The sequence below is a fragment of the Ochotona princeps genome, chromosome 14, assembly GCF_030435755.1.
Source record: "Ochotona princeps isolate mOchPri1 chromosome 14, mOchPri1.hap1, whole genome shotgun sequence".
Taxonomy (NCBI): domain Eukaryota; kingdom Metazoa; phylum Chordata; class Mammalia; order Lagomorpha; family Ochotonidae; genus Ochotona; species Ochotona princeps.
Window position 1 is genome coordinate 63,188,976 of NC_080845.1, and position 22,702 is coordinate 63,211,677.

The 22,702-nt window shown below is 48.3% G+C and overlaps 2 protein-coding genes across 2 annotated transcripts in view; one reads left to right on the forward strand and one right to left on the reverse strand.

Annotated features, from left to right (window-relative positions):
* CENPP (centromere protein P) overlaps window positions 1–12,888 on the reverse strand; it is a 246,272-nt gene extending 233,384 nt beyond the window's left edge. Inside the window, exons 1-3 of the mRNA XM_004598825.3 lie at window positions 12,741–12,888; window positions 9,197–9,378; window positions 3,282–3,370 (exon numbers count right to left, since the gene is read on the reverse strand). Coding sequence (XP_004598882.3) covers window positions 3,282–3,370; window positions 9,197–9,378; window positions 12,741–12,883 — 414 coding nt within the window. The 5' untranslated portion in view covers window positions 12,884–12,888. The remainder of the gene's footprint in view (window positions 1–3,281; window positions 3,371–9,196; window positions 9,379–12,740) is intronic.
* Window positions 12,889–13,551: 663 nt separating this feature from the next.
* NOL8 (nucleolar protein 8) overlaps window positions 13,552–22,702 on the forward strand; it is a 38,220-nt gene continuing 29,069 nt past the window's right edge. The window contains exons 1-4 of the mRNA XM_058672561.1: window positions 13,552–13,684; window positions 14,411–14,574; window positions 15,632–15,694; window positions 19,451–19,529. Of these exons, the coding sequence (XP_058528544.1) occupies window positions 14,436–14,574; window positions 15,632–15,694; window positions 19,451–19,529 (281 nt within the window). The 5' untranslated portion in view covers window positions 13,552–13,684; window positions 14,411–14,435. The remainder of the gene's footprint in view (window positions 13,685–14,410; window positions 14,575–15,631; window positions 15,695–19,450; window positions 19,530–22,702) is intronic.

Genomic DNA, 22,702 nt, shown 5'->3' on the forward strand with positions numbered 1-22,702 from the left:
AAGTTGGAAGGATTGCCTCAACCTTGGAGCAATGAAATCAGCAGCATCTCGGAACTATCAGAACCACTTAAGCAGTACCTTCAGTATTTGCTCTTGGATGACAACAGGTGGCCTTCCCCAATTCCTGGGAACTGATGTGGTTGGGTTGCTGGGAGTGGTCCCCTCTCCCCCTCTCTCCACTTTCCCGCTTCCAGAATGAAAAAGAAGATTGGAGACAGTTGTCTCATCCAGTTTCACCCACTCCTCGATGCTCCCCATTTTAATTGGAGGGCCACATGAGCATGCATCCCTCCCAACTATGTAATCATCAAAACAAAATGAATTTATTATTTTAGAAAAAGAACCCAATACTTACACTTTTTTCTTGCCCCAGTTTTTCAATCGTCACACAGCTAGTATAATGAATATTAAATTTTTAGCATATCTTGTATAAAATATAAGTGAAGCTGATGGGTGTGGAACTTTTAGAAAGTATCCCTCGGGCAAGTTTGGGAGGGGTCCGGGCCTTGGGGTTGGGGGCAAATGCAGCTCCCTGCAGTGTGGTGGCTGTGGGGGGTGCCCCTGCCAGGCTGGACCCAATGCTGGGGACTCAAGCAAAGCTGACAGGGGAACATGGGCTCCCCTGCTGGACAACCACTCCCATTGGAAAGTGTAAGTCGGGATGGGGGCAGACCAGACCAGGCAGGGCTATGATACCTGTGGGCCTCATGTGAGCTAGATAAGGGAAAAGTCAAGCTGGGCTGACTGTTCCTGCTGGTGCAAGCATAAATTAGAGTGGGTGAGGGTTGTTTGGGCTTAGCCACAGCATCAACTGGCAGAGACAGGCACTGGGAACAAATTCTGTCAAGTTAAACCACAGAACCACCTGGAGAGTGCATAATCCGGGAGTGGGAGTGGCCTAGTAGGGAGATAGTGGACACCTCCCTCTTGGGTAACCACTCCCACTGGAGAGCCTGAAAACCAGGACAGGGGCAGGGGTGGCTAGACAGAAAGACACCTGCCAGTGTGTGTGTGGGCTGGATAGTAGGTTGGTTGGGTTGAACTAAGCTTCAATGCCCATTGAAAGAGCTAAATGGGATGTGGGACAGACTGAACAAGTGTGAGGTACATACTGGCAAGCATGGGAACCAGGGTAGGGGGCAGGCCTGGTGGGCGTTATGGGGAGTTTCCTCAACTGGGCTGCAGCTCCCACCGGTTTGTGTTACGACTGAGTATGAAGTGGTAGGACTGAGCTGGACTACAACACCCATTGGTTCAAGTGGATGACAGGGCTGGAAACAGAACTGACCCAGTAAGTGCAATGACCAACATGCGCATAAGCTGACTGGGGCGACGGATGGTGTTGGACCCTGTACTGGCAAATTCATGCAAGAATCAGGTTTGGGATCATCTCAGATGAAGTTTTTTTGGAGATCCCTCCAATTGAATTGCTGATCTCAGAACCCCAACCATGAAGAGACTATGTCAGCCAGTGGATTCTGAATAGGTTTCATTGCGTTTGGAACAGCGAGATTGGCAGCAATACAGAACTGTTGAACTATCAAAACTGCATGAGCAGGAGCCTCGGTACATGCCCCATGTTGGGAACCTGGGATGGTTGGGAGGCTGGTGGGGCTTCTCCCTTTGTTTCTCTTCTGACCCCAGATACAGTGGAAAAAAATTATATCAGTGTGGAAACAATGGCATTACCCACTTTCCTGTAACCCTTGACCCTTTGTACCCTAATCAACTAAGTAAGATTATTAAAAAAAAAAAAAAGAAAAAAGAAAGTATCCCTCAGATTAGCCTTTTCTGATGTCAAAAATGCTAACGTGGTCATCACTGATTTAATGTAGCTAATGAGAGAAGTTCCACCACACACAGCTCAAATAATTCTAATACATGCAGCCCATAAGCAAACAGTGGTAACTTCAGGCCATTAACATTTCACTTGATCTTAGCCAAAAGGCCGAGAAGCGATGAGGCCATTAACATTTAATCATTAAACTTACAATTAATTTGGTGGAAAGAGGATGGCACCATAACATTGCTTGATTTGTTCCATAAGAGATCACAATGTGAGTTTTAAATGAAGTTCAAATCTATAGTCAACACTCGCTCAGTACATGGCCCACTAACAGGCATACCAAACAATCCCTCAACACAGTACACCTTCAATCCAGACAGGCTTTCTCTCTTCTGTTGATTCATCAATCTCCAAAGGATCAGATTAATATGTTCACATTCTATCTTCTCTCCAGATAACCCAGAACAACTGGGAAAGAGATGAGCACCGTAGCAGAAACTGAGAAATCAAGGCTGCATGTTACAACCACCTCTGAACAGTGCCAGACAATGTTAATCTGACGGCAGAAATTCTCAGGAACACACCTGGCTCACACACTTATTGTGTAACTTCCTTTGGGCTGTAGGTGTGGCCCACCAAGAGATGCCTGCACATAGGAGAGCATTCAGTGTGTCTGTGTGACAACCGCTCCAAATCCAAGTGTTATGTGATGAGCTGAGACTAAGGCAGTCTGCCTCTTCCTGTTACACGTCTCGTCTTTGTACACATACCTTGCAGGGCATGCTGGCAAAACCAACTAGTTGAAACTGCTCTCTGCCATCCAAGCACGTGCCCAGCCTAAGTTTGTTCTAATTGGCCCAGACCTCACTCTTCTTACAACCAGATGGCCAAAGGGGCAACATGTTACCATTCTGTGTGCTTGATTATTTTCTGTTTCCTGACCTTTTATGACAGTCTTAGCCAAAGCCATCTTCTTTGGGTTGTGTCTCAGGAGTTCAGTACAACTTGCAGGATCATCTAGCCCAAACAGCCTTCAGAGGGCTGTGGTTACAGTTGACCACGCACAACCTCATCGAGGGCCCTGAACAAGGAGACACCAAGCTGAGCTGTTCCCACATTTCTGACCCACAGAAAATGGGTCAGATGGCAAATAGTCTTGGTTGTTTTAATATTCTAAATGTTGAGGAAATCTGTTCAGCAGCAATAGATCACCAATACACAACAGATGGCTGGCATACCAGTTAACAACCAGGGGCATCCAAGACTGTTCTCACAACCACTGCCTGAGAGGCCACTTGCACCCCACCATTGGCCTAGCAAAGCACCCAAGACTTGAACAACTCAATCATACGAAGCTGCTGAGGTGTTTATAACTCAAAAGATTTTAATGGTATCACTATATATCCATGTGTTATAAGGCAGCCCTGGCTCATGAACTCCTCCTAAATAAGCTCAACCACTCCCGGCAGATGTCACAATAAGCTACTTAATTTACCTGAATTTCCAGAACCTGAAACTCGAGTTGAAATGTAACCACGTGGCAATTTCCTGATAGTCTGTATTTCTGTACAACTTTCTTTATACCTGCAAATCAGAACAATTAAAATTCTGTTTAGTAATAATATAGGGGAACTTAGTGGGGGGGGGAGGGGACTTGGGATGGGGAAAAAGGAGATTCCGAGGCCTATGGAACTGTATCATAAAATGATAACAATTTTAAAAATTCTGTTTACAAAGAACAATTTTGTTCTAATATCTGTTTAATTTTGAATCCATAATACATGGAGATGCTTATGTGACACTGTATTAATAACTGAATTCAAAACTCTGGAAGAATAGGCATCAAATTATCCTTGCAAAATAAAATTTGTAACAATTTGCACTATTGGGCCCGGCGGCGTGGCCTAGCGGCTAAAGTCCTCGCCTTGAATGCCCCGGGATCCCATATGGGTGCCGGTTCTAATCCCGGCAGCTCCACTTCCCATCCAGCTCCCTGCTTGGGGCCTGGGAAAGCAGTTGAGGACGGCCCAATGCATTGGGACCCTGCACCCGCGTGGGAGACCCGGAAGAGGTTCCTGGTTCCCGGCATCGGATCAGCGCGCATTGGCCCATTGCAGCTCACTTGGGGAGTGAATCATCGGACGGAAGATCTTCCTCTCTGTCTCTCCTCCTCTCTGTATATCTGACTTTGTAATAAAAAATAAATAAATCTTTAAAAAAAAAACCAATTTGCACTATTTCGTTCAGTCATACCAATGTTTATTATAAGAAATAAATATTTGTGCAAGTACAGAAATTTTTTCTTCCTTAGTACATAAAAGCTTATAGAAAACCCTAGGCAAGTTTGTGAATTATATTAACTACTAGGCGGTACTATTTATCTGAAAGTGAAAATTACAGGGAAAGAAGGACAGAGAACCTGCTGATTCATGCCTCAAATGGCCACACAACCAGGCCAAAGTCAGGAGCCCTGAGCTTCCTCTGGGTCCCCCACGTAAAAGCAGAGTGCAATCACATGGGCCATCCTCACTGTTTTCCCAGGTGCCCTGGCAAACGGCAGGGTCTGAAATGGAGCAGCCAGGTCGTGAACTGGCACCCATGCAGGAAGGCAGCAAGACAGGCAACAGCTTAATCGGCTATGTTACGATGCTGCCCCCAAATCAGATTTTTCATTGTTTCAACACATGCACCTGTACTATACTCTCATTTTATTCTTTTTATTATTATTATTATTGGAAAGCCGGATATACAGAGAGGAGAGACAGAGAGGAAGATCTTCCATCCAATGATTCACTCCCCAAGTGAGCACAACGGGCCGGTGCACACCGATCCAAAGCCAGGAGCCTGGAACCTCTTCCGGGTCTCCCACGCGAGTGCAGGGTCCCAAGGCTTTGGGCCGTCCTCGACTGCTTTCCCAGGCCACAAGCAGGGAGCTGGATGGGAAGTGGAGCTGCCGGGATTAGAACCGGCGCCCATATGGGATCCCGGGGCTTTCAAGGCGAGGACTTTTAGCCGCTAGGCCATGCCGCCGGGCCCCTGTGCTATGCTCTCAAGATTTCACTAAAATGACAGTGATAAACCACATCTTTGAGGTATAATATGCACACATTTAAATGCATAAAATGGCCTATTCTTAGGGGCTGGAGTTAAGCTACTGGCTGCATGCTGACATCCCATAGGGACATGGGTTTAAATCCTGGCTGTGCCACTTCTGATCCACTTTCTCAGAAATGCTCCTGGGAAAGCAATCAAACATGGCCCAAGAACTTGGGTCCCTCCCACCAGTGTAGGAGACTTGCACAGAATTCCAGGTTGCTGCTTTTTTTGTTTGTTTGTTTGTAAGACTTCTTTATTTTTTACTGGAAAATCAAATTTACAGAGAGAAGGAGAGATATCCACTGGTTTACTCCCCAAGTGGCCACAAAGACCAAAGCTGTGCCAATCTGAAGCCAGGAGCTTTTTCTGGCTCTTCCACACAGGTGTAGAGTCCCAAGGCTTTGGGCTGTCCTCAACTGTTTTCCCAGGCCACAAACAGGGAGCTGGATGGGAACTGGAGCAGCTGGTATACAAATTGCCACCCATATGGGATCCTGAAGGTTGCAAGATGAGGACTTTAGCCATTAGGGTGCTGCGCTGGGCCCCAGGTGCCTGGTTTTGTTATGGCAATTTAGAGAGTGAACTAGCAGATGAAAAAATTATCTTTCTTTCTCTCTCAAATAACTTTCAAATAAATAAATCCTTTTGTAAGTTATCTTCTGAAGTATATTGCTCAATAATTTTTAAAAAGATATACATAGAGGAGGAGAGACAGAGAGGAAGATCTTCTGTCCGGTGACTCACTCTCCAAGTGACCGCAACTACTGGTGCTGAGCCCATCCAAAGCCAGGAGCCAGGAACTCTGTCCAGGATTCCCGGAAAGACAGCAGATGCCCAAGTACTTGGGCCTTCACCTTTTTTTGATTTCCAGCTACATTAGCAGGGAGGTGGAGATGAAGTGGAGCAAGCGGGTCTTGAACTGGCATGCAGATAGGATGCAGCTTAACCCTCTGTGGTGCAATGCCAGTTCCAAGAATAAGACACTTTATGCAGTTAAAAGTATGAATGAGTCATATTCAACTGTCTTCCCAGGGCCTTGAACAGCTGATCTGATACAGGATGCTGGTATTGTAAGTGCATACCTACCCCTTTATGCCACGATTCTAATTCTTATTTATTTTTGAGAGACAGAACAGAGTTCCCACCTGTTGGCTCAATAACCAAATGCCTGCAAAAGCCCACAGTTAGGAAAGGAGGTCCACTGCAATACCCCACATGAGTGGCAGGAACTCGGCTACCTGAGCCATCACTTGTCGCATTAAGAGGAATAAGGATTTGGAGCCAGAGGTCAAATCCACGCACCTCAACACGGGATTCAGGCATCCCAGTAGGCATCTTAACTGCTAGGCTCAACACCTGCTCCTAATGAACTTATTTTTACAAGGATACATATTTAAGAGAAAAAAAAGAAAAGAAGCTTTAATAAGACAGATGAACTACATCTGGCAGATCCTGGGAAACTGAAAACCAAGTCAGCAAAGCAAAATTTCAGCAATGAGGACACTTACAAAGAGTACTAGAAAGGGAATTTGAAATAGCACCATCAAGCACCTACACAGATAAGTGAACCAGGGGTTCAAAACAGGAAGACTGGTTCAGTATGTAGTTGGAGAAAAACTAATCACACAAAATAACAACATTTGCATCTTGACTAGATGTATTATTAAGAATACATCACTTCGGGCCTGGCATGGTGGCCTAGTGAATGACTAAAGTCCTCGCTTTGAACACACTGGGATGCCATATGAACGCCGGTTCTAATCCCGGCAGCTCCACTTCCCATCCAGCTCCCTGCTTGTGGCCTGGGAAAGCAGTGGAGGACGGCCCAATGCATTGGGACCCTGCACCCGTGTGGGAGACCTGGAAGAGGTTCCTGGCTCCTGGCTTTGGATTGGCAAAGCACCAGCCTTTGCAGTCACTTGGGGAGTGAATCACTGGACGGAAGATCTTCCTCTCTGTCTCTCCTCCTCCTCTCTCTGTATATCTGACTTTGTAATAATAGATAAATAAATCTTAAAAAAAAAGATTTACTTATTTTATTGCAAAATCAGATATACAGAGAGGAGACATAGAGAGAAAGATCTTCCATCCACTGGTTTACTCCCCAAGTGGCCAGAAAGGCCAAAGCTGCGCCAATCTGAAGCCAGAAGCCAGGAGCTTTTTCTGGCTCTCCCACGTGGGTGCAGGGTCCTAAGGCTTTGGGTCGTCCTTGACTGCTTTCCCAGGCAATGAGCAGGGAGTTGGATGGGACAAGGGCAGCTGGGACACGAACCGGTGGTCACATGGGATCCCATCGCGTGCAAGGCGAGGACTTTAGCCGCTAGGCTACTGCGGCGGGCCCATTTTAGACGAGATCGGGCACGTTCAGGGTGGTATGGCCGTAGACAGGGCCCATTTTACTTTTACTTTGCTCAGCACAAGAAAAAGGTTCCAAAAAAAGTTTCTAAAATACAAGACTATAACTAGCATTTTGAGCAAGGTCACAGCACTTGGCCTTAGAAATAATCACTTACTGTACCTGGTAAGCTTTTACATATTATAACAAACAGAAAATGTGAAAAACAACTGAGCTTTCAAGCGCTTGTAAAATGTGAAGCCTATCAGGCTGTTCCACCTGCAATTTTCTACGCTCAAGTCGATTTCATGTTAGGAAAGCGGGATGCAAGACAGGACAGGTTCTCCCGTTTCAATATGATTGGGCTGTTTCCTGTCTAGATCACGTCAGCCTGCTGTTGTCAGTCTTGTTTTGTGTTGAAAATATTTCCCTTCAAGTGCCATTATCACTCTAACTTAATTATCTGCTGAACCACTTCCGGACATTCTCACAGCTATTGAAATTCGTGGCGTTAACTTTCTCTTTATAATTTTTATCTTCAACACTTTGGTTTTTTTTTTTTTGTTTTTTTTTCTTAAGATTTATTCATTTTATTACAGCCAGATATATACAGAGGAGAGACAGAGAGGAAGATCTTCCGTCCGATGATTCACTTCCCAAGTGAGCCGCAACGGGCCGATGCGCGCCGATCCGAAGCCGGGAATCTGGAACCTCTTCCGGGTCTCCCACGCGGGTGCAGTGTCCCAATGCATTGGGCCGTCCTCAACTGCTTTCCCAGGCCACAAGCAGGGAGCTGGATGGGAAGTGGAGCTGCCGGGATTAGAACCGGCGCCCATATGGGATCCCGGGGCTTTCAAGGCGAGGACTTTAGCCGCTAGGCCACGCCGCCGGGCCCCAACACTTTGTTTTTTAAATGAAGACAGATTACCTAGAAGGAAGACATCTCTTGCGATATTTCAGTCTGAAGTTGAAAATCTAAATCATGGTGGGCACAGCTGCTTTCTTCAGATGCTTTGTCCAGTCTTCACACTGATTTTTATGCCAGGAAGTCTTACACCAGGCCTTCTGCCTTCTTACCTGTACTCTACTGGGTCCTTGCAAGCAACTCATTCTGGAAATTCCGTAACTCCATTTCTCTATGTGAGCCAACCTCCCCACTCCAGCAGTCAGTGCCCACACTCTGAGCGTGCCTCAGAGCACTCTGCATGTGACCCGCACTCTCCCTCTCCACTACCACGCATTATTTCAGTGAAATAAAAAAAATAATCATTGGGACCAGGAGCCTCCCTTCTGGAAAAAGGCCTAGCCACTGGGACATGGGGACAGGCCATGACAATTTACAGTGAAAGACTGTAGATGAGGCAGCTTACACTTCCATGAGGAATTATAAAAAATGTCATCAATGGTGCTTTTTCTTTCAATGACTTGACTATCAAAGTACTTGCTAACAGTTACTAGGTTCTCTCTTTTAATACCATGGGCAGTTTTCAAGAGTATTACGCATAGTGTGATGTTCAAAAGACACCTGACCCAAATGTTTATCACACCCACACTTGGAAATAATCTGTAGAATTTTAATCTGTCGGGCCCAGCGGCGTGGCCTAGCGGCTAAAGTCCTCGCCTTGAACACCCTGGGATCCCATGTGGGCGCCGGTTCTAATCCCGGCAGCTCCACTTCCCATCCAGCTCCCTGCTTGTGGCCTGGGAAAGCAGTCGAGGATGGCCCAAACATTTGGGACCCTGCACCCGTGTGGGGGACCTGGAAGAAGTTCCATGTTCCTGGCTTCGGATCGGGAGTGACTCATCGGATGGAAGATCTTCCTCTCTGTCTCTCCTCCTCTCTCTGTGTATCTGACTTTGTAATAATAGATAAATAAAATCTTTAAAAAAAAAAAGAATTTTAATCTGTCACTGTGATAATCAATTCCTGATGAAGAATCAAATAAACACCAACTCTAAAAATAACACATCACGCTTACCCTTTTCTGCCATCTCCGTGCTTGTTAGGTCCTCCGTCTGCCTCCAGTAACTTCCTATGCTGATGCCAGTCAGAGCGCTTAAAAATGAAAGCTCTGACTCTAAGCGTCCAACCTGCGCCCTCAGACCTTCTGCAGAGTCCCACTGCGCAGAATCCGAAGGCTGTGTGTTCCGGAGTAACGGTCTAAAAAGCAAGTATCAGAAAAGAGTTACTCCAGCAACGAATTTTTCAACTAATACCACCCATTTTCTTAAACCATTCCCACTTTGCCCTTCTTCCCATCAACAGTAAGAATTTTCGCATAACAAATGTGCATTGCCATGTTGAATTTCAATAACCATGAACACAATCAAATTACGCTGCCATACTTCTATATATTACAAACATCTTTGGAATAATTTACAATCATTTTTAAAATGTCAGTTCTAACCTATACATTTCCGATTCAACCATCTGATACCCTAAAACATTTCAAAGAATTTTAAAAGGTTTATAAAAAAATTAGCAAGCTTCAAGCAAATTAATAGTATAGAACATTTTATGCTAAGAAGAGTTTCTCAGGAACTCTAATGGGGTAAAAATTACAAATAAATAATAGTATGTTTAGACAATACTTACACGACTCTTCATTGAGAATACATGTTTATTTTACTCAGAAACAAAGTTAAACATTAGTTAATAACTGGGTTGGATACCACTCCACTTTCTCCGCTTTTCTTTGTAAGATTTCCTTATTTTAATTGGAAAAGCAGGTATATACGGAGAGGAGTGACAAAGATCTTCCATGTACTGGTTCACTCCCCCACGTGGCCACAAGACTGGAGCTAAGCTAATCCAAAGTGAGGAACCAGGAGCTTTGTTTGGGTCTCCCATGTGGGGTGCAGTGTCCAAAGTCTTTGGGTCATTCTCTTCTGCTTTCCCAGGTCACAAGGATGGGAGGCAGAGCAGCCAAGGCACAAATTGGCACCCACACGGGACCCTGGCACATACAAGGTGAAGATTTAGTGACTAGGCTACCGCGCTGGGCCCTGTGAGGGGTATTTTCTTAATATGTTTTGATAATCTTTGTCCCCAAGTATAAGGCCCTACCAGGCCCACTCCTAGCCAGGATCCTGCGCATGCCATGGTGTTCCAACCCAACCTGGCACGGACCTTTCCCAGTCCCAACTCCTTCCAATGGGTGCAGTAGCCTAGCCCTGCACAGCCTGCCCCCATCCTTGGCTCTCATGTGCGCCGGCGGTAAAGCAGCCCAGTCTGGCATGGCCAAAACTGTCCTGGTTCCCATGCATGCCAGTAAGTGTTAAGGCTTGGCACAACCCAGCCAGGCCAGTCCCGCAATGCAGCAGTCCCGCAATGCAGCTCACACATGCTGACAAGTGGTGCAACCCTACCTGGCCTGGTTCACCCCCAGTGGAAGCTGCAGTCTAGTAGAATTCCCCAACCTTCCCCCACCAGGCTTGCTCCCAGACCTAGATCTCACTTCTGCGGCTGGGTGCTTGCCATAGTCCATTCCTCCCCCAGACCCAATTCTCGGTATGCCCATGCAGGTATGCCAACCCAGCCTGCTCCCAAGAGTGTCTGTGAGTCCCATGGCTATGCCTCGCTTGGCTTGTCACCACTCCAGCTTGTGCACAAAGCAGCGGGTACTGCAGCCCCACAGGGGCTCACCCACATATCCCCTACAGAACATGCCCCCACACCTAGTTCTCTTGCATGCTAGTTGGTGTCATGGCCCAGTTCGCATGGTCCATCCCCTGCCCCGAAACTCACTGTTGGTACTGTGGCATTGCCCTGCCAGACAGATCCCCCAGCTCTAGCGTTCATGAGCACCAGTGGGCAATGGATGATGGCACCAGGTCCCTCCCAGCATTCTTACAATAGCAAGTACACTGGTCGGATCCAGGCACACTGGTCGGATCCTTACCCGGGGTAAGGATGACACCTTGTGGCCAGTGAGACCTGCTGCCTCCTAGTACCATACAGTGCTGCTCGGGGGAGGCAGGTGGCTTGCTAAGGTCGACCTTACATCAGTCTCTTCTAGGCAACTCCCAGGTTACACTCCCGCTGCCAATCACGGGGCACACCTGCAGGAGGAAGGCTCTTCAACTTGACTTTTGCCTTGGAGAGCAGTGCCTCTCAGCCCTGGTCTGCCCTGGTCTCCCGATTCCCTCTCCACTTTCACACATATTCCTTAGCCGGCTCACTCTTTCTAGCTGAGGACATTTCTTTACATCAAATGAGCCGTGATTTTAAAAATTCCTATTTCCAAGTGGGTTGTAAGTTTGAGAAGACACAGAGAGCATAAAAATAACAGATCTTTTCTCTCCTTTAAACAAAGGGAGTGCCTGGACTCTCAGATTCCAATCCCGCTGACACTTCTTTCGATCATCTCTGGGATTTACTAACTTCAAAATGGAGTTAACAATTAGAACCTACCACGGAGGCATAAAATTATTCTTCAGATTACACTAAATATTTCCCTTATGTGGATTTTAAAAAATTATTTGTTGCAAAGTCAGATATACAGAGGAGAGACAGGAAGATTCAGTCTCCAAGCGACCGCAGTGGCAGGAGGCAAGCTGATTTGAAGCCAGGAGTCTCCGTTAAAAGCCTCCATTAAGGGCCCGGCGGCATGGCCTAGCGGCTAAAGTCCTCGCCTTGAAAGCCCCGGGATCCCATATGGGCACCGGTTCTAATCCCGGCAGCTCCACTTCCCATCCAGCTCCCTGCTTGTGGCCTGGGAAAGCAGTCAAGGACGGCCCAAAGCTTTGGGACCCTGCACCCGCGTGGGAGACCTGGAAGAGGTTCCTGGCTTCAGATTGGTTTCAGATTGGCATCGCATTGGCGCGCACCGGCCCGCTGCGGCTCACTTGGGGAGTGAAACATCGGATGGAAGATCTTCCTCTCTGTCTCTCCTCCTCTCTGTATATCCGGCTTTCCAATAATAATAAAATCTTTAAAAAAAAAAAGCCTCCATTAAAAATTTTTTTCCAAAGATTGACTTTTTTTTAGTAGAAAGTCTGATATACAGACAGGAGGAAACAAAAAAAATCTTCGCCTGCTGATTTACTCCATAAGTGGCCACAACAGCCAGAGCTGTGCCGATCCAAAGCCAGGAGCCAGGAATCTCTTCCGGGTCTCCTAATCAGGTGCAGGGTCCCAAGGCCTTGGGCCGTCTTCCACTGCTTTCCCAGGCCACAAGCAGGAAGCTGGATGGGAAGTGAGCCGCCGGGATTAGAACCGGCGATACAGCAATATCGCCTGTCATAATCAGAGGATGCGTCAAAACCACACAAGGACACTTCAAGAGGAACTGCTGACCACTCGCCGAAGGCAAGGCACAAACACCTGTCAACCCAAAGAACTCCTAGGAAAAGGACTGCCTCGCGACCGCCATGCCCTCAGCACTAAGGACAAGCCTCGAAGCCCACGCTGAGGGAGCGTTTCCCGCCCAGCGGACGCCGGAGGAGCGCCGGGCTGTGCGGAGACGCCCCTGCCTCGCTCGCGCACAGACACAGCGGGTGCAGAGTGCTGGGACCACGTACTGGAGTCTGGACGCCTCCTTCCAGGGCACGGGCAGGTCGTCGCAAGCCCGGCGCAGCGCTGCGATCTCCGCCTGCAGAGCGCGGGCCTCGGCGCGCAGGGGGTGTGTGGCGGGGTCCGTGGAGAGGTCCACGGCGGGGTCCATGGCAGCGTCCAGCCGCAGCGCCCACGGCAGCCCGGCCACTTCCCCGGCCCGCGCCCGGCAGGCCCAGCCTTTCAAGCCGCGCGCGCTCCCGGAGCGTACCATCCTGCAGCTCCCGGGGGGGGGGGACCAGCGGGGCCTGCGGGACCCTCGCGGCCCGGACAGCGGAGCGCTTAGCACACAATCCTGCACGTCCTCTTGCGATTCACTAGGCTGTCCGCTAGCAAAGTCCCTACCTCACCCAGACTTGGTTCATTCCAATTCCAAACCCGTCTACTCGACGGCTGCCCCCACAAGCGGCCTTGGAGCGACTCGATGCTTACGTCATTGAGGAGGTGTTTCCCGGATGCCCTCACAGGGAGCGCCGCTTTATTTATCTTCCGCTCCTTTATTTCCGTCGAGCTCACTCAAGAGAGGATAACCGGGAGGTGATAATCCTCCTCGGTAAGAAAAAAAAAAGCAGGGGGCGGGGGTGGGCAGATTTCAGTTTGGGGTCCTTACGGACGTGGAAGAGATGAAGGAGGCAAGAAGTCGGCTGAGAGTGAAGAAATGACTCTTGGGGAACTGAGTGATACCGGAACCCTAAGTGGCGGGGTTGGAAGTGGAGTGGGGAGGGAGAGCTGTGTGTCTACTTGAGTTCCTGTGCGTGGAAGCCGGAAGTGGCGAGTGGCGAGCGGCGAGTGTGGCTCGGAACGTGGCGGGACGGTCGGTCTGTCCTCTCCCGTGTCAGCCTTGCGTGGCCTGGGAGGGAGGAAGGAGGCTTGCGTGGGCGTGCTGCTGAGGCGCCGAGGCTGCCCGCGAGAGGTACGCCAGAGCTCTCGCCCGCGGGCTGGGAAACGTCAGGGTGGGACGTGCTGGGCGGCCGGCTTCAGTAGCTTTGCAGATGGTCTTGCCAGTCCCTGGTCCGAGCATCTTAGTGATGTGGTGTCAAGAACCTGAGGTTCTGCAGTTAGACCTGTGAGCTGATTCTATTCTCACCGCTGATGTTCTGTGTATCCTTGGGGATAGGACTTGGAATACGTAGGAACTAACTAGTGTATGCATAATTGATCATACAGGGGTGTAATCAAACCAGCCCTTATTGTTGCTCTGTGTACCTAAACAGCACTTTGCAGACATTTTTCATGGTAGCAAAATAGCGTATCTGCAGCATTTCTTTACTTAGGACTGTGAGGATAGAGAGCTTTTTAGCTGCGTTGGCCTAATACTGTCTGCCACATCGTATTCCTGCCAGCGTTGATTCAAGTGAATAAATGTGTGTGTGAATGAATCCTGGAAAAAATACCGAAAACCCTGAATCGTACACCAAGAGGGATGGAGCCTGCATTTTCTTCTGTCATTTCGAGTGAGACCGTGTGTACCAGTGTATATCTGTCCCAGAGACTGTGAGACGATGGCTTTAGCGGGGCGTGGAGGAGGTTGGGAGAAGTCAGGACCGGGGCACCAAGCTGGCACCGAAACTGAAGGCACACAGGGATATTCTTACTTTTGAGTTCTTCTCTGAATGTGGAAAATGGCTCTTCCCACTAGTACACGGAGTGGATTCTCACACTTCATGAAAGCCAGCAAAGAAACAAAGCGCCTCTTCGTGGGTGGCCTCAGCCAGACCGTTTCCGAGGCAGACCTGCGCAGTCAGTTCAGCCGATTTGGAGATGTTTCTGATGTGGAGATCATCGCACGGAAAGACGAGCAGGGTGAGTGTGCTGGCCTTCCCTGTGTATCTGGCTCAGGTTACTGCTCCAAAGTGAAGGCCAGCGTCAGTGCTGACCCCCCCGTCTGTGAGACCCTGGAGGTGTTGTGTCTGACACAGAACTTGGTCGCCATCGGTTTCTGCACAGCGAAATTTAGAACCATTTTGATTTTAGAAACGTTTACTTAAGTATCCCGCTAGATCGTGTTTCACTAATGTATAATCAGGATGTTTCCTTAGGGTTCCTGTGGTAGCATAGTGGATAAAGCTGCTGCCTGCACCATTGGCATCCCACATGGGCAATGGTTCTAGCCTTGCCTGTTCCTCTGCTTGTGCAACGTCCTGCTACTGGCCTGGGAAAAGCAGTGAAAGATGGCCCAAGTGCCTCATCCCTGTGCCGCTCATGTGGGAGACCTGGGAGAAGCTCCAGGTTGAACCATCAAGGTAGTGATTCAGGAGATAAAGTTCTCTCATTATGTGCCACTGCCTTTTAAGTACCTCCATTTAAAAAAAAATCAAAGATTGATTTTTCATTGGAAAGTCTGACGTACAAAGAGGAGGAGAAACAGAAAGATCTTCTGTCCGATGATTCACTCCCCAAGTGGCCACAATAGCCCAAACTGAGTCGATCTGAAGCCAGGAGCCAGGAACATTCTCCAGGTCTCCCACGCGGGTGCAGGGTCCCAAGGCTTTGGGCTGTCCTCAACTGCTTTCCCAGGCCACAAGCAGGGAGCGGGATGGGAAGTGGAGCTGTTGGAATTAGAACCAGTGCCCATATGGCATCCCTGTGCATTCAAGGCGAGGACTTCAACCACTGGGCTACAGTACTGGACTCTTATTAAAATTTTTTTGAAAAAAATTATTTCTTAGCTATTTGAGTGTTGCTTTCCTTTTGGAGTATTTTGGCAGTCATGTTTAGAAAAATGCAACTTGATGGCCACAGAAAAGCAGTGTTTCCTTAGAAGAGTAAGTTTCTTACAGCTCATCTTTTAAAAGAGACATAATTTTTACATTGATTTTTGGATGCCGAGTTTGAAATAAATTTAATTTTCTTTTTTTAGGAAACCCACAGAAAGTATTTGCGTATGTCAACATCACAGCAGCAGAAAATGACTTGAAAAAATGTAAGATGGGCACGTATTTTCTGTACTAATTGCTATCACTTCTCAGCCGGTTGGTGAAGAGCAGGTGTGTCTTCATTGCTGCCTGGTGTCTCGGTGTAACTCTGGTTCCACAGCTACACCTCAGGGAGCACTCCCAGGCTGTCCTGAGCATCACACCTGTGCAAGCACATTCAGCATCCTGCAGCTGGCCAGGTCTGCTGGTCCCCACTGGGGTAGCAAGCTTAAAATAAAAAAAGAAAGATTTATTCATTTTTAATTTTTATTGGAAAGGCAGATATACAGAGAGGAGGAGAAACAGAGAGGAAGATCTTTCGTCTGATGGTTCACTCCCCAAGTGGCTGCAGCAGCTGAGCTGAGCCAATCTGAAGCCAGGAACCTCTTCCTGGTCTCCCGTGTGAGTGCAGGGTCCCAAAGCTTTGGGCCATCCTCAACTGCTTTCCCAGGCCACAAGCAGGGAGCTGGATGGGAAGTGGAGCTGCCAGGATTAGAACCGGCGCCCCATGGGTTCCTGGCGCATTCAAGTGAGGACCTTAACTGCTGTGCTACCACTGGGCCCTGGAGTAGCAAACTTAACAACACGTTGGTAGGAGGTTTGCCCAAAATCCGCTTTTCTCCGATATTTGAGGGTCAGATTTTCATAGAAGTTGTTGATTGCACATTTTCAGCATATATTTTACTGTACTCCTTGGACTGTTCATTTCTTAGATAGCTAACCCTTGTCATTAGATATCGTTAATAGGAGAAGGGTTCAGATGACACGCTTCCATGAGCACATCCTTAAAAGTGTGACGTCTGTTGTGAATAACTAGTGCAGCTCAGGGCGGCTGGTTGCTTTCAACAAACACGGAAGGGCAGATGGTACGTGCTGTTACTAGTATACTGACATAGTCTAGTTACTTGAAAACTGACAAAGTTAAGTAAAGGGAGCATTTTACTGAAGGAAAGCGAACAGCAGGGTTTTTTGTTGAGGTGGTGGTTTTTTTTTTTTAATAGAATTTCATTTACCAAACAAAATTTGCTTAATCATCATTGTAATTGAGCAAATACAAACTTGTGGCACAAGGCTGGCTTTGTGGTGTGGCCAGGAAAGCCGCCTGTAATGCCAGCATGCCAAATGGGTCCCGATTTGAGTTGTGGCTGCTCCTTGCTGATGGCCCAGGAAAGGCAGTGCAAGATGGCCCACAAGATGGCCCTCCTACCACCCATGCAGGAGGTCAAGGTGACCCCAGCTGTTGGGGCCATCTGGGGAGTGAACCGGTGGATCAAAGACACTGTCATTCCCTCTCTCTGTAACTCTGCTTTTTCACATAAGTAAATAAATAAAAGAATGCAGTGGCTCAGTGATATTATCTGTGGTAAGGTATTTAAGCCTTAAGTTTCAGTTTGCCTTATCTTATAAATGACCAAAGAAAGGGCTTGTCCCATAATTGTACTGTAAGACTACCTTAAATCAAATAATACATGTTACTTAGTATATTAACCACCACATAGAAAATTTATCTGTCAGTGGTTTTTATTAAGGAAATTGAGTAGATGAAAAAAGAAATGAGATGTTAGGGCACAGAAATGAGATGTTTGGGCACAGCGATTCATGCAGTTCAGTTATTTGTAGAGTATACAGTGATGCTCAGTGTGAGGTCATAAAGAGAAGTGCTTCAGCATTACAGAATGTCTGATCGACTGAAAAGTGTGCGTTAGTGCTTCACACCTACAGTGTGGGAAGAAACAAGGAAATATTAAATAGTGTCTGTTGTGACTTGACGTTTCTGAATAGGCTATGAGCAATTGGCAGTTTGCATCTTTGCTCTCATTGCAGCCATCAGTACTGTGTGATACAGGGAGAGAGCTGTCCCCGGGAGTGCCCAGGAGAAGGCAGCTGGCCGGCTGTGTGAGGTGCAGGGGTGCAGGGGGAGAGCTGTCCCCGGGAGTGCCCAGGAGAAGGCAGCTGGCCGGCTGTGTGAGGTGCAGGGGTGCAGGGGGAGAGCTGTCCCCGGGAGTGCCCAGGAGAAGGCAGCTGGCCGGCTGTGTGAGGTGCAGGGGTGCAGGGAGAGAGCTGTCCCCGGGAGTGCCCAGGAGAAGGCAGCTGGCCGGCTGTGTGAGGTGCAGTGGTGCAGGGAGAGAGCTGTCCCCGGGAGTGCCCAGGAGAAGGCAGCTGGCCAGCTCTGTGAGGTGCAGGGGTGCAGGGAGAGAGCTGTCCCCGGGTTGCTCAGGAGAAGGCAGCTGGCTGGCTGTGTGAGGTGCAGGGGTGCAGGGGGAGAGCTGTCCTTGGGAGTGCTCAGGAGAAGGCAGCTGGCTGGCTCTGTGAGGTGCAGGGGTGCAGGGGGAGAGAGCTGTCCCCGGGAGTGCCCAGGAGAAGGCAGCTGGCCGGCTGTGTGAGGTGCAGGGGTGCAGGGGGAGAGCTGTCCCCGGGTTGCTCAGGAGAAGGCAGCTGGCTGACTCTGTGAGGTGCAGGAGTGCAGGGGGAGAGCTGTCCCCGGGTTGCTCAGGAGAAGGCAGCTGGCCGGCTGTGTGAGGTGCAGGGGTGCAGGGGGAGAGAGCTGTCCCTAGGAGTGCCCAGGAGAAGGCAGCTGGCTGGCTCTGTGAGGTGCAGGGGTGCAGGGAGAGAGCTGTCCCCGGGTTGCTCAGGAGAAGGCAGCTGGCTGGCTGTGTGAGGTGCAGGGGTGCAGGGAGAGAGCTGTCCCCGGGAGTGCCCAGGAGAAGGCAGCTGGCCAGCTCTGTGAGGTGCAGGGGTGCAGGGAGAGAGCTGTCCCCGGGTTGCTCAGGAGAAGGCAGCTGGCCGGCTGTGTGAGGTGCAGGGGAGAGCTGTCCCCGGGTTGCTCAGGAGAAGGCAGCTGGCTGACTCTGTGAGGTGCAGGGGTGCAGGGGGAGAGCTGTCCTCGGGTTGCTCAGGAGAAGGCAGCTGGCCGACTCTGTGAGGTGCAGGGGTGCAGGGAGAGAGCTGTCCCCAGGAGTGCCCAGGAGAAGGCAGCTGGCCAGCTCTGTGAGGTGCAGGGGTGCAGGGAGAGAGCTGTCCTTGGGAGTGCCCAGGAGAAGGCAGCTGGCTGGCTGTGTGAGGTGCAGGGGTGCAGGGGGAGAGCTGTCCTTGGGAGTGCCCAGGAGAAGGCAGCTGGCTGACTCTGTGAGGTGCAGGGGTGCAGGGGAGAGCTGTCCTCGGGTTGCTCAGGAGAAGGCAGCTGGCCAGCTCTGTGAGGTGCAGGGGTGCAGGGGGAGAGCTGTCCTCGGGTTGCTCAGGAGAAGGCAGCTGGCCGGCTGTGTGAGGTGCAGGGGTGCAGGGGGAGAGCTGTCCTCGGGTTGCTCAGGAGAAGGCAGCTGGCTGACTCTGTGAGGTGCAGGGGTGCAGGGAGAGAGCTGTCCCCAGGAGTGCCCAGGAGAAGGCAGCTGGCCAGCTTTGTGAGGTGCAGGGGTGCAGGGAGAGAGCTGTCCTTGGGAGTGCCCAGGAGAAGGCAGCTGGCTGACTCTGTGAGGTGCAGGGGTGCAGGGGAGAGCTGTCCTTGGGAGTGCCCAGGAGAAGGCAGCTGGCCGGCTCTGTGAGGTGCAGGGGTGCAGGGAGAGAGCTGTCCCCAGGTTGCTCAGGAGAAGGCAGCTGGCCGGCTTGCATCTGCTCAAGTCTTGTTTTCTTTCTTCTAGTTCCTCTGTGTCTTTTGGTAATAAATAAGCCTACTCTTCTTGGTTCTGAATAATTTTTATAAAGCATATGCTTGTATATATTTATATTGCCATGACCTAGGGTAATATTTTTTTTTTTTTACTTTATAGGTATGTCCATTTTAAATAAAACAAAATGGAAAGGTGGAACACTACAAATTCAGCTGGCAAAAGAAAGCTTTTTACATAGGTAAGACTTGCTCTGCATGTATTTAAGGCTTTTTATGTTAGGAATGGTTTTAGATAATCATTTAGTTTGTTTGAAATTGCCAAGTAATAGGATATTATGTACTTACCATGGTCAAACATTATAAGTTGAACTTAAATTCCTCTTTGAGTTCACTCTACTGCAGCCCGTACAGAAAAAAATAATTTTGTGCATTTACGTTGATATACATATTGAGAAATAAAATAATTTTCTTTTTAACCCAAGCTTTTGTGGCAATATAGATCCCTGTTTTTTTGTAATGGCTTGTAGTATTATTTCAGAAAATGTTTGTCACTGGGCAAACATACTTTTCCTACTTTTTCATTTTTTCCTGATATGGTGGTTCCCATTTTTTCCTGATATGGGTCCATGTCTGCGTATGTGCAGGTATTTCGTAGGGTTTATGTCAAAATGTGCAGTTATTGAATGTTACAGTTATATATGTTTTGATTTTAATAGCCACTACTTGATGACTTTTTAAAAAAAGATTTATTTTTTTTTGGAAAGTCAGATATACAGAGAGGAGGAGAGACAGAGAGGAAGATCTTCCTTCTACTGGTTCACTCTCCCAAGTGACTGCAATGGCTGGAGCTGCGCCAACCTGAAGCCACGAGCCAGGAGCCTCCTTGGGGTCTCCCACGTGGGTGCAGGGTCCCAAAGCTTTGTGCTGTCCTCGACTGCTTTCCCAGGCCACAAGTAGGGAGCTGGATGGGAAGTGGAGCTGCTGGGACACGAACTGGTGCCCATATGGGATCTCGGCGTGTGCAAGGTGAGGACTTCAACCGCTAGGCTAACACACTGGGCCCACTGAATGACTTTTATTGAGTTTGTTAATGATAGTATCATACAAAGCTGAAAGGTAATAGGAGATCTCCGTATGAAGGTGGAGAATAAATATGCTAGTGGCTTAAGAGGAAGATAATGTAACTACCATTAGAACTCTCAAAATCATGAAGCTAATCTCACAGAGTAAAGATTGTATTCATTTAGGAGCTTTATCAAAATAGGAAACACACTTTCATGGTCAAGTGGGTGCACTAAGGTGGGCTTCGTAGCCAGTCAACCTTGGAAAAATTTTCTGAACTCGGGTGCAATGGAGCCGTTCACACCTCAGCACTATCAAAACCACTCAAGTAACACAGAAAACTCTTCCCCATATGGGATCTGGGATCTGGAAGATATCATCAAGTGACCATCTCCCGTTCCTGGATGCTGGTACAGTTTGACAGCAAGTAGCAGCTCTTTCCATCTTTTCTGTAGACACAGGAGGAAAAAAAAAACAAAACAATTGACAGTTTGATCCCACACATCTTCCTCCATGCCTCTACCTTCCCCAGGCTAATCAGAAATTTACATGGGCATATATCCCTCTGAACTATGTAAACAACATTAAAACTGAAGTAAAAAAAAAAAATTCAGTCAAAGCAAAACAAAATGGGAAATACCTTAAGAGCTTTATCGAAGAGTGTACAGATGGGGCCTGTCGTGGAACCTAGGGACTAAAAGTTCTCGCCTTCTGTGCACCTGCATACCATATGGGCACTGGTTCATATCCTGGAAGGCCTGCGTCCCATGCAGCTCCCTGCTTATGGCCTGGGAAAGCAATCAAGGACAGCCCGAAGCCTTGGGACTCTGCACCCGCATGGGAGACCAGGAAGAGGCTCCAGGCTCCAGGCTCCGAATCGGCTCAGCTCTGTCTGTTGTAGCCACTTGGGAGAGTGAACCAGTGGATGGAAGATTTTTGTTTCTCTTTCTCTCTTCAAATCTTTCTACTAAAAAATAAATGAATCCTTAAAAAAAATTATAAAGTTGGAGTGACCAGGAAAGTTGGTGAGATTCTAAACCACCAAGAAAATGTTACAAGGAAAGATGTAAAGTGGCAAGTAGCTAATTGGCGTATTTTCTTTTCTTTCTTTTTTTTCTTTTTTTATTGATTACATTGCATTATGTGACACAGTTTCATAGGCACTGGGATTCCCCCCACCCCTCTCCAAACCCTCCCCCATGGTGGATTCCTCCACCTTGTTGCATTACCATAGTTCAAATTCAGTTGAGATTCTTTCATTGCAAGCATTTACCAAGCATGAAGTCCAGCATCTTGTTGTCCAGATAAGTTCAATGGTTTCTTGGAGAGACCATCTCTGGCCTGAAGGTAGAGCCGGCAGAGTATCATCCTGATCAATTAAAAGCCCCGACATGACATCAGTTACGATTTATAACGTTATGGAATTAATTGACATGGTATTGAGTAACCAATATGTTAAAAGAAAAAAAAAAGAATGCAAGTTCTGAACCACATCCTGTGACTTCTTCATTGACATTTTAATTATTAGTTTATCTACAGCCGGGTTCCATACACCTTAAAATGGCTATAGATTACTATTCAGCTGTCTCGTGTCTATTTTCATTTTAGTATTTAGCAGTTTATAGCGTTGAAGCATGATTTTGCTGCACCTGGCTGTTTTTCGGGTAGTCCAACTCTGTAACTCTAACAAGACATATGTCAACAGTTTAGGTGAACAGTTTTAGGAGGGGTGTGCAGAGAAATCTTCATTACCCCAGTGAGGAGTAACTAATCTTTGAGTCCTACCCAGTGAGTTATAAGTACATCCCCGCTGACCGTTTCCTGTCTGATTCTGAGCTTTCCTTGTTCTCTGTCTATCTATTCTAGATTTTTTTGTTTGTTCGTTTTGAGGGGTTTCCGAAGCGATTCTGATGGTCATTACAAAAGAGGGTGGGGACCCAAAGTTGGAACCAAGCAAGGACCAGAGAGAGCTCTCCTCCCTAGTCCCGAAGGAAGTTTACTGTTCTTCTGTTTCTGCGGACCGCCCAGGGCTCCTGGTTGTCGTTCCAATCAACTTGGATCCTGCAAGGCAGGATTTGGACTTCTTCCATCCCATGTGGTAGATCCAAATGGGGGTGGTTGACCTCAGAGTTCTCGGCCTCTGAAGGCACTCCAATTCCCCTGGTTTTCTTGGCAGTTGGGATGTAGTCCTCGGTGCTCGTACTGATAATCCTTGGTGAGGATCTGGGAGTCTTCAGGGTTGGGATACAAGCCTCCTCCTGTCCCCCTGCTCCACTCTGTGGTCCCCCTCTCCCCCGCTCCATGCATATGACCTCCTGTTAAGAGGTTGTCAGAGTCGCTCCTGATTCGC